Source organism: Oncorhynchus gorbuscha, linkage group LG17 (genome assembly GCF_021184085.1).
Source record: "Oncorhynchus gorbuscha isolate QuinsamMale2020 ecotype Even-year linkage group LG17, OgorEven_v1.0, whole genome shotgun sequence".
Taxonomy (NCBI): Eukaryota; Metazoa; Chordata; class Actinopteri; order Salmoniformes; family Salmonidae; genus Oncorhynchus; species Oncorhynchus gorbuscha.
In genome coordinates, this window is record NC_060189.1 from 2,807,635 (window position 1) to 2,819,269 (window position 11,635).

Consider the following 11,635-nt stretch of genomic DNA (forward strand, 5'->3'; position numbering starts at 1 on the left):
CAGTGATTTCAGGTAGGACTTTTATCCGGACGGAACACAACCTTGGATTGGTACGCTTCCGTATTTAAAAAATAATTTAAAAAATAATAATAATAATCATGATTACACATTTATAAAAATCGGTTAGAGATTATACTGATTTTTATTCTACGCTACAAAGTGAAGAACACAATGCTGTTTACTTAAGGTCTGTTTGTAAATAAATTCGTAAATAAATTCGTGAGACCCGATCCAACCGGTAACGAGTTCAGTTGTCAGTCACCGGGTAAGTAACGTTAACGACAGAAGAAATAAAAACACAAACATTGCATTTCCTGCTATCAAAATGAGTTGATTGATATTGTACATTCTGTTGTTCACTTAGCTTGTCTTCATATGACTATTAACCAGAACCTGGATGTCCTGTTACAGACTGTTGATGTGGTCATCTAGCTAAATGGCTTAGTCCAAATATTTCACTAAAGGAGCCAAACGTTACTCCTTAAGTCTTTTTTGTATAAAGGGCGAATTGACTCTGTAAATCAAAACAGCCAAGTACTCATCTACATGTGTTGAAACAAATCACTATACTTTAATATCACATCAATATAATTTCTCAAACGCAAAATACACGTTTATAGTTATGTCAATAGTTTTAACCGGTCAACACAATTGCAGCAGACAGTACCTTTTTTTTTAAAGTAACACGTTTGTGGCGTACCTAGCACAGGTTGTCCACTGTCTTCCCTGTTTTCCGTAAACAAGCGCTGTAACATGGAGATGTGGCCGTGTGGGAATCCTAACCCTATAAACGGTGTGTAATCAATTTAATTGATTTCTTGCCGATATGAAATATAAGACTGAGCGTCGCGGCACAACAAAGCATACCTTTTTACAGAAGATGCTGTCGTCATCGTCATTTGTGTAATGGAACTGAGTGAGATGATCAAGGGATACCTATGGCAATGAACATGATAATGCCCTGGCTGTGACATTGTACTTGCTCCTCTTGACAGTCAACCCTTAACGACCACTTTTGTCTCCCCCCCCACCCCAACAGTAAGGCAAGAAACCAGGATTACTTTTTATGGCAGTGTCAAGAGCTACACATTTCACCCCAGCAGTGAGATTTCTTGGATCCTGCTACAAACAGAGACTCTTGACCCCACACCTATCTGTGGGATGGAGGGCTATCTCTGGAGGAGAGTACAGACGGCCAGGCCAGACACAGGACAACACCCCCATATGGAAGACGTTTGACTTCAATAAAGGTGTGGAGGGGATACGAAAGCATTTTACTCTGCTGAAGAATGAGGTTCTGGGCCGCTGGACAGGGCCAGAGGGAAAGCCACTGATTGAACATATCCTGGAACAGACCAGGGTGGTCTGGGAGTTCAGAGGGCCAGAGAGCCTGGAGCAGTGGACAGTGTCTTCAGACCAAGAGATCGGCGGGAGGAGTGAGGCCTATCTGAAGCTAGGCAGGAACAACGCTACATGTCTGATGTATGGGACCCTCTGTTCTGCTGCCCCCAGGGACGGAGAGACACGATATAGTGGATACTGCACTCTACGTTCCAAACCGCCCATGGTTAGTACTGATGTTGTCTTAATTTAGCCCGGGTGCCAGTCCGTTTCTGCCCTCTTGCCAATGAGTTGGCATGATTATACAAACAACGGTACTCAGGCTAGTCTTTCCTCCCCAGTGAGATTAAACGGCTGCCAAACATGGAGCACGTCCTTCCATCAGTGGGAAGCATGGCCATGCTGGGGAGGCAGGGTAGCCTAGTGGTTAGAGTGTAGAGGTGGCAGGGTAGCCTAGTGGTTAGAGTGTAGAGGTGGCAGGGTAGCCTAGTGGTTAGAGTGGAGGGGTGGCAGGGTAGCCTAGTGGTTAGAGTGGAGGGGTGGCAGGGTAGCCTAGTGGTTAGTGTAGAGGAGGTAGGGTAGCGTAGTGGTTAGAGTGGAGGGGCGGCAGTGTAGCCTAGTGGTTAGAGTGTAGGGGCGGCAGGGTAGCCTAGTGGTTAGAGTGTTGGACTAGTAACCGGAAGGTTGCAAGTTCAAACCCCCCTCCATCAGTTCCATGACTCATCCTTGGGAAGCATGGACATGCAAGATGTTAACCCCCCCCCAAAAAATAACATGTTTTCTCTAGGGTTCGTTTGACAGTAAGAAGCATCACGATTGGTCCAACTTCAACACCCTGCACCTGCGTATCCGTGGTGATGGGCGACCATGGATGATTAACGTCGGTGCGGAGACCTACTTCTCACACCAGAAGGACGACATGTACAGTTACTTCCTGTACACACGGGGAGGACCTTACTGGCAAGATGTCAAGGTACAGCTTAGCCAGGGACACTTTCAGTTGCAAATGACATGACATAGAGACGTTATGATTCCATAGTCTACATATTAGAGGCATGTTTAGTTTCATTACAGCCCATTTCCATCTGAACGTTGCGTTCCCAGTCTCCCTTGCTTGGTTTTGGCTTTTCGTTTAAGGAAACTGTCTTCAATGGTTTGCGTCTCACACAGCACATAGGAAATGAGCGAGGCTATCGCCGTGTGATCTTAGTTGTGACTACTATAGGACATGACCGAGGCTATCACCATGTGATCCTAGTTGTGACTATAGGACATGACCGAGGCTATCGCCGTGTGATCTTAGTTGTGACTACTATAGGACATGAGCGAGGCTATCGCCGTGTGATCTTAGTTGTGACTACTATAGGACATGACCGAGGCTATCGCCGTGTGATCTTAGTTGTGACTACTATAGGACATGACCGAGGCTATCGCCGTGTGATCTTAGTTGTGACTACTATAGGACATGACCGAGGCTATCGCCGTGTGATCTTAGTTGTGACTACTATAGGACATGAGCGAGGCTATCGCCGTGTGATCTTAGTTGTGACTACTATAGGACATGACCGAGGCTATCGCCGTGTGATCTTAGTTGTGACTACTATAGGACATGACCGAGGCTATCGCCGTGTGATCTTAGTTGTGACTACTATAGGACATGACCGAGGCTATCGCCGTGTGATCTTAGTTGTGACTACTATAGGACATGACCGAGGCTATCGCCGTGTGATCTTAGTTGTGACTACTATAGGACATGACCGAGGCTATCGCCGTGTGATCTTAGTTGTGACTACTATAGGACATGACCGAGGCTATCGCCGTGTGATCTTAGTTGTGACTACTATAGGACATGACCGAGGCTATCACCGTGTGATCTTAGTTGTGACTACTATTGGACATGACCGAGGCTATCACCGTGTGATCTTAGTTGTGACTACTATAGGACATGACCGAGGCTATCACCGTGTGATCTTAGTTGTGACTACTATAGGACATGACCGAGGCTATCGCCGTGTGATCTTAGTTGTGACTACTATTGGACATGACCGAGGCTATCACCGTGTGATCTTAGTTGTGACTACTATAGGACATGAGCGAGGCTATCGCCGTGTGATCTTAGTTGTGACTACTATAGGACATGAGCGAGGCTATCGCCGTGTGATCTTAGTTGTGACTACTATAGGACATGACCGAGGCTATCGCCGTGTGATCTTAGTTGTGACTATAGGACATGACCGAGGCTATCGCCGTGTGATCTTAGTTGTGACTACTATAGGACATGAGCGAGGCTATCGCCGTGTGATCTTAGTTGTGACTACTATAGGACATGACCGAGGCTATCACCGTGTGATCTTAGTTGGTCCAGAAGTATTTGAGTGCTAACATTTGATTGCACTTTTACAGATTCCATTCTCAAAATTCTTCCTCTCTAGTCGCGGGAGGGTACAAGATGATCAACATCCTCTCTGGTTGGACAAAGTAAGAAAAATGATACTCTAAATACTACATAGTACTCAGACAAGGGTAAAATGATGATTCACTTGCAACTCTTAATGTCCATTTTGTGCTCCTAGGTCAACACCATAGGAATAACGTTGGGTGACAAGGCAGACGGTCCATTTCAACTGGAGATTGATTTTGTTGCCGTGTGTAAGGACCTTGCACACACAGAAGAGTTTGCATATGAGGTATACAAGAGGAACCCTGAAGTCTGAGGACAACAAGCATCACCCACCAAGTCCGCCCCCCCCCCCAAAAAAAAATCTGCTTCAGGAAATGCCAAATTTACTACATGTATTTACAATTCTGGAACAAGTACAACAACTTATACGCACTGTAAAACACGTGAATTACAGATGACCCAAATAGTTAACATGTTAATGTGAACAATAAGTAATAGTGAAGTTGTTTGAGGAACTACAGAGTAAAAATTTAACAATCACAACAGCTTAGAACAGTACAGAGGACAGATGCAGTAAAAACAGGGTCTAATCTTTACAGAAGAGTTGGGTTGGAGGGTTGGGGGGGGGGAGAGTGACAATAATTAGGTCATGACGAGGCCTCGTCTGGCTCCAAGCATGTTCTCTTTCTTCTGCTTCCTGTCTTCAGTCTGTTTTGTCCTCCTTTCCTCCCTAGAATAAAAATAAAATATGGAAATAAATACAGCCAGTCGGAAAGAGAACAAGTTTCAGGACAGACTCAATTAGTTCCCTTGGACTTTTTTTTCATTGAGTAATCAATGAACGATTGACAAAAGCTGGGAATTCAATTACTCAAATTCCCCCTCCACTTTTAACTTTTTTTTGTTCCCGACACTGACCTTGTCTGAACCGGGTGCTGTTTGTAGTTCTTCTGGTGTGAAAGAACAATCTGAGACTGGTCAACTGTGTTCTCCTTGGTCTCTCCATAAGGCTTCAGCTTCCCTACAGACACGGATAAACCGGGGCGTTATCGACCAGACACGGATAAACCGGGGCGTTATCGACCAGACACGGATAAACCGGGGCGTTGTCGGCCAGACACGGATAAACCGGAGCGTTGTCGGCCAGACACGGATAAACCGGGGCGTTGTCGGCCAGACACGGATAAACCGGGGCGTTATTGACTTACCCATGTGAGGCTTGTAGGTGAGAGGCTTAGAGAGACTGGCCTTCAGATCAAAGTTGGCCTTGTTGGTTCCAGGAGTGATAGAAAGAACACTGGTGTTTGCATTGAACACAAATGCTGTTCCTTATAAAAGAAAAAAGGGACAAATACCAAAGTTAACAGGAAGAAATCAATTCAGTTGTAATGCATAGATAATGGATAATAGATAACGATAATGGATAATGATAATGGTTCATAGATAATGATACTGGATAATAGATCATGATAATAGATAATGACAATGGATAATAGCTAATGATAATAGATAATGGATAATGATACTGGACAATAGATAATGACAATGGATAATAGATAATGGTTCATAGATAATGATAATGGTTCATAGATAATGATACTGGATAATAGATCATGACAATAGATAATGACAATGGATAATAGCTAATGATAATAGATAATGGATAATGATACTGGACAATAGATAATGATAATGGATAATGATACTGGATAATAGATCATGATAATGATACTGGATAATAGATCATGGATAATAGCTAATGATAATAGATAATGATACTGGACAATAGATAATGATAATAGATAATGATAATAGATACTGGATAATAGATAATGATACTGGATAATGATAATGATAATGGATAATAGATAATGATAATAGATAATGATACTGGATAATAGATAATGATAATGCAAAGTAAAGACTACATAGAAATTAAATTTAACGTGATCTAGATCTAGAGAGGACGTTACCTGGCGTCTTGGTGCTAGAGGGAACAGAGGGCTTGTTGACTTCACGTTTCCCGCCAACTTTAGTCTCTTTCCCAGGAGTGACGAGTTCCACACGGGTTGACGCGCGCGCCGGGGTCTTGACCATGGGCCTCTTGTGCTCATTATCCTGAGTAGCCTGAGAGAACCTTTACACAAACCAACAGTTGGACTTAATCTATAACATTTCATTCTAGAAAACGGTCACCTTGAACATAAAGCTAGTGAGTTAACTTTATTTTGCAGCAACTCGTCATGGTGTGAAGTTCATCACTAGAGGTTTACCTAGAACTTTCAGTTAGCACTGTAAAGTACTTGGTACTAACTAAATCAGACCAATATTTTTTTTTAAAGACTCACCGGACATTGATCCTGCAAGTGGACAGGACTGTGGGTCTGAATGGAACAACAGTGTCCTTCTGAGGGGAGTTGGTGCCAGAGACTCGGGTCTGTCTGAGTTTGTCTGTAGCTGGCTTGCTGGCTGAGAGTCTACTTTTATCAGTGGCAGATTTGATGCCTGAGAATCGGGTCTGTCTGCGTTGGTCTGTGGCAGGTCTCTGGGATGCTGGGCTGAACAGGGAGGCACAGCTCGACATCTGGAAAACACAATCAAGGACTGATCACACCAAGCAACAATTGAATAGGAATCAATTAAGATGCTAAAAAAAGATTCAATATGTACTGCTTACCCCCGTTTTTCCTTCAGTCGGGCGAGAAAGAGTCTTATCGGAGAGAACCTAAAGAATTTAAAAATACAATATATAATTAACCATTTGATAAATTTATGAATTAGCTATGCTATTTTGTAATTAATAGTTCCTTGGGCTTATTTGAGATTGAACATCAAACCCCCACCTTGACCACAACACAAACACCACCTCTATTATACACACTGCTCAAAAAAAAATAAGGGAACACTTAAACAACACAATGTAACTCCAAGTCAATCACACTTCTGTGAAATCAAACTGTCCACTTAGGAAGCAACACTGATTGACAACAAATGTCACATGCTGTTGTGCAAATGGAATAGACAACAGGTGGAAATTATAGGCAATTAGCAAGACACCCCCAATAAAGGAGTGGTTCTGCAGGTGGGGACCACAGACCACTTCTCAGTTCCTATGCTTCCTGGCTGATGTTTTGGTCACTTTTGAATGCTGGCGGTGCTTTCACTCTAGTGGTAGCATGAGACGGAGTCTTACAACCCACACAAGTGGCTCAGGTAGTGCAGCTCATCCAGGATGGCACATCAATGCGAGCTGTGGCAAGAAGGTTTGCTGTGTCTGTCAGCGTAGTGTCCAGAGCATGGAGGCGCTACCAGGAGACAGGCCAGTACATCAGGAGACGTGGAGGAGGCCGTAGGAGGGCAACAACCCAGCAGCAGGACCGCTACCTCCGCCTTTGTGCAAGGAGGAGCACTGCCAGAGCCCGGCAAAATGACCTCCAGCTGGCCATAAATGTGCATGTGTCTGCTCAAACGGTCAGAAACTGACTCCATGAGGGTGGTATGAGGGCCCGACGTCCACAGGTGTGGGTTGTGCTTACAGCCCAACACCGTGCAGGACGTTTGGCATTTGCCAGAGAACACCAAGATTGGCAAATTCACCACTGGCGCCCTGTGCTCTTCACAGATGAAAGCAGGTTCACACTGAGCACATGTGACAGACGTGACAGTCTTGAGACGCCGTGGAGAACGTTCTGCTGCCTGCAACATCCTCCAGCATGACCGGTTTGGCGGTGGGTCAGTCATGGTGTGGGGTGGCATTTCTTTGGGGGGCCGCACAGCCCTCCATGTGCTCACCAGAGGTAGCCTGACTGCCATTAGGTACCGAGATGAGATCCTCAGACCCCTTGTGAGACCATATGCTGGTGCGGTTGGCCCTGGGTTCCTCCTAATGCAAGACAATGCTAGACCTCATGTGGCTAGAGTGTGTCAGCAGTTCCTGCAAGAGGAAGGCATTGATGCTATGGACTGGCCCGCCCGTTCCCCAGACCTGAATCAAATTGAGCACATCTGGGACATCATGTCTCGCTCCATCCACCAACGCCACGTTGCACCCCAGACTGTTCAGGAGTTGGCGGATGCTTTAGTCCAGGTCTGGGAGGAGATCCCTCAGGAGACCATCCGCCACCTCATCAGGAGCATGCCCAGGCGTTGTAGGGAGGTCATACAGGCACGTGGAGGCCCCACACACTACTGAGCCTCATTTTGACTTGTTTTAAGGACATTTGGATCAGCCTGTAGTGTGGGTTTCCACTTTAATTTTGAGTGTGACTCCAAATCCAGACATCCATGGGTTGATAAATTTGATTTCCATTGATAATTTGTGTGACTTTGTTGTCAGCACATTCAACTATGTAAAGAAAAAAAGTATTTAATAAGAATATTTCATTCATTCAGATCTAGGATGTGTTATTTTAGTGTTCGCTTTACTTTTTTTAAGCAGTGTAGTTCAATTCTGACCCTGCGAGGTCCAGAGACCGCTGGTTTTCTGTTCTACCTGATAATTAAAATTGCACCCACCTGGTATCCCAGGTCTAAATTAGTCCCTGATTAAAAAACACAGTGGAACTGGCTTTAAGGTCCAGAGTTGAGGGATATAGTTCATTTACCTTCAGTTCCTTCACGGAACTTCTGAACAAATCAACTTGCTTGGTCTTCCTTTCCACGTATGAATCGATTGACTCCATCCTCTTGAAATGTGCCTCGTGGAGCTTTCTGAAGTCTACAATAGAAAGGGTGTAAATAATATAAATATATATATTTTTTCTTTTCTTCTCTCCCCCAGGTCAGAATTTTCACTACTTATCTTGAGGCTTAATATATTCCCAGACAGACATTGTTTCAAGCAAGGACCTAAAACAATGTTTTATCTTGAATGTTTTAGATCCTGTAGCTACAGAACATATGATTCAGATGACTAACTTGGTGTCGTAGGCTTCAGCATCGACTTAGTCCTCTTCAGGAGCCCCTCGTGGCGAGGGATCTTTCCTACTGGCTTCCCCACCTTCTGTCCCTCTCCTATGCAAAGCAATATGAGAATGTGATCAATAATTATTTATTTTTAAAAACATTTTAGTAAATTTAGCAGATGTTCTTATCCAGAGCGACTTACAGGAGCAATTAGGGTAAGTGCCTTGCTCAAGGACAGAAAGATTTTTTTTACCGACTCTGGTCTTTGAACCACCAACCTCTTGGTTACTTGCCCAATGCTCTTAACTGCTAGGCTACCTGCCACCCTAATGATGTTACTGAAACCAGAGTTGATGCTCTACATAAAACACTTCCACGTCCACCAGACTAACCTTTCTCAAAAGTCACTGCTGCGGCTGCATCTTTGTGGCCAGGTTCAGGCTGTGTCTGAACATTGGTTTTCTGTGACTCCTCTACTGGTGCTGCCACCCCAGAATCATTAGCGGCAGACGTTTTCCTTCTCTTAACACTCCCTTGGTCGATTCTGGGTTCAACCAGCTTCTCAAAGATCTAGATCAAAAACACCATAGTTCAGTTTCTCAGAGCAAACACATATCCTTTCTTAACATAAAGACACATGGAGACCACTGTCGGGGCACACACACACCTCTTCCTCATCTTCAGGCTCCTTCCTCTTCTTCGGTCGCCCTCTACCGCGACGTTTGGTAACAAACTCCCGAGCTTGTTGTTTTAGGAAAGGCTCATCGTCAACCTGTGATGAATTGTTGACTTCCTGGGTTGAGTTGATGTCATCCTGTGCAGCGATGCCAGTCTCATCTCCCTGCTAAATACACAACCAGAGGTTTGTAAAATTACAACGCAAACATAGCTAGTTATAAAACACACGGAAAGAAAGTTAAGGAGAAATCGGTGTACCTTGCGGATCGCGTAGAAGTGTAATAAGTTGCGCTTTTTAAAGGTCAAGTGCACAAATTACAGTGAAATGCCGTTCTTGCAAAGAAGTTCTTATCCCAACAACGCAGTAATCGATATCAATTTACACCTGTATTTAACTAGGCAAGTCGGTGAAGAACAAATTCTTATTGACAAAGACAGCCTACCCCGGCCAAACCCAGAAGACACGGGGCCAATTGTGCTCTTCCCTATGGGACTCCCAATCACGGCCGGATGTGATACAGTCTGGATTCAAACAAGGGACAGTAGTGACACCTCTAGCACTGAGATGCAGAACCTTAGACCGCTGCGCCACTCAGGAGCCCTATGCGGTAATCAATGTAGTAGTATAAAGTACGTGCATAGTCACTTTACCTCTACCTACATGTAAATGTTACCCTCGACTAATCTGTACCTTGACTCTGTACCTGTACCCCTTGTATATAGCCCTGTTACTGCTATTTTATTGTTGCTCTTAAAAAATTTGTCATTTTTCTAATTTTCTTGTTTACATTTACATGTAAGTCATTTAGCAGACGCTCTTATCCAGAGTTTACTTCCAAGTTGATTTAGTAAATACCTTTACACATCTGCATTGTTGGTTAAAAGGCTTGTAAAGTATGTTGTATTATAGGCGCATGTGACAAATTTAAAAAATTGTGATTTTAAGTCAAATAGAACAAGAACAAAAAACGAGAAAGAGAGAGGAAAAAATAAAGAAATAAAGATAATTTGAACAGAAGTTGGAGGGAGCTTCAAGCCAGAACTTAACGCACAACATCTCCCTGCTGCTGGAAATGCTCCTTGATCACCTTCAGAAGTTTATCAGCCTTTAAAAAAAAACACAAACACAAAGTTAGCAAGGTTATACACTGCAAAACAACGTGATGGATAAATATAGTAAATTAACGTTAGCTAACCCACAAACAACCCAATACAGTTACTGTTTACGATTTATGGTACCTTCAGTTTTGAGGTTTTGAGCCCAATCTCCTTCGCAAGACTGCGTAATTCGGCATACTTCATGGAATCCAATTCCATTTTTATTTATTTTTTCGTGTTTTACCGAAGAAAAAAAAAAGAAATTAAGTTTGTCGCTTGAACACGTTTTTATCTAATCCGCTCCGACTCACAGACAATTTATTTTGTGGCGCCTGACGGTTAAAATGCTCAGGTTCAAAAAACTGGAGTATAAGACATTTGATTGGCTGGCGGATGTACACGGAAGTACCTCGCAACCAATCAAAACTAATTTATATTAGCACCTCGGTTCTCCACTAGATGGCAGTAAAAACACGGAATAAAACAACCGAAAAAGGACACTTAATAAAATATATGTTTTGGGTCAGAAGTTGAAATAACGTACGTGACATTTTAAATAAAATAATAGAAACATGTATGATTTCGAGTCATTTCAATACTGCGATACAAATGACCAAAGCCTGGAGAATGAGTCAGTGAACCAAGCCATTCTTGGGCATCCAGCAACTTTCCATTGAGGACGATTGGAACAGTGTGGGCTGATTCCCGAGCGATATGTGAAGAGGCAACATGTCAAACTCACTCAATTTGTCTTAGTAAGTTGCTCCATTACAACTAACTAGTTAGGTGTTTAATGTTTTGCCAACAAGAAATCCAATGGAATATTACTAGTGTCTGAGAGGTGTTTGAACCAGCAAACGCTGCACCTATGAGTAACTCGTACTAAACGTAGGGCGGAGACCCCTCGAGCACGGTTGGCCAACTGGCTTCTTCATTGGTGGTTTATCGGTTGGCATTGGTTATTGTTTGGCATCCAACGTTATGGTGCATTACCACCACCTACTGTACTGGAGTGTGGGCCAGAGACAGGGAAAAACGAAATCCTACCTGCCAGCCCTATTGCTCTTAAAAAAAGATAACTAAATATTTGAGAGGATATCTAATATGACGTTTTACTCAATATACTATTTAAACTAATTTCCCGAATCCCCTTCTCCTTCATACTAGATCTCAGCCTCACTAGACGTCAGTTCTCCTCACCAGGGCCTGTTG

The 11,635-nt window shown here is 43.5% G+C and overlaps 2 protein-coding genes across 4 annotated transcripts; one reads left to right on the plus strand and one right to left on the minus strand.

Annotated features, from left to right (window-relative positions):
* The first annotated feature begins 1 nt into the window (after window position 1).
* On the plus strand, window positions 2-4,505 carry ndufaf1 (NADH:ubiquinone oxidoreductase complex assembly factor 1). Of its 2 annotated transcripts, none has more exons than XM_046307753.1 (5): window positions 2-265; window positions 1,040-1,567; window positions 2,129-2,314; window positions 3,745-3,819; window positions 3,915-4,505. In XM_046307753.1, the coding sequence occupies exons 2-5, from the start codon at window positions 1,067-1,069 to the stop codon at window positions 4,053-4,055; spliced, it is 903 nt and encodes a 300-aa protein (XP_046163709.1). In that variant the 5' UTR covers window positions 2-265; window positions 1,040-1,066; the 3' UTR covers window positions 4,056-4,505. The 2 variants fall into 2 exon arrangements, with proteins under 2 accessions (XP_046163709.1, XP_046163711.1); XM_046307755.1 differs by having other exon boundaries at window positions 26-50.
* On the minus strand, window positions 4,121-10,935 carry nusap1 (nucleolar and spindle associated protein 1). Of its 2 annotated transcripts, none has more exons than XM_046307752.1 (12): window positions 10,565-10,935; window positions 10,378-10,431; window positions 9,315-9,488; window positions 9,040-9,217; window positions 8,660-8,755; window positions 8,347-8,459; window positions 6,420-6,467; window positions 6,091-6,326; window positions 5,716-5,879; window positions 4,951-5,070; window positions 4,661-4,763; window positions 4,121-4,472 (listed from the first exon to the last, which is right to left on the minus strand). In XM_046307752.1, exons 1-12 carry the CDS (start codon window positions 10,640-10,642, stop codon window positions 4,385-4,387), a joined length of 1,452 nt encoding a protein of 483 aa, XP_046163708.1. In that variant the 5' UTR covers window positions 10,643-10,935; the 3' UTR covers window positions 4,121-4,384. The 2 variants fall into 2 exon arrangements, with proteins under 2 accessions (XP_046163708.1, XP_046163707.1); XM_046307751.1 differs by having other exon boundaries at window positions 9,315-9,491; window positions 10,565-10,862.
* Between the last annotated feature and the right edge of the window lie 700 nt (window positions 10,936-11,635).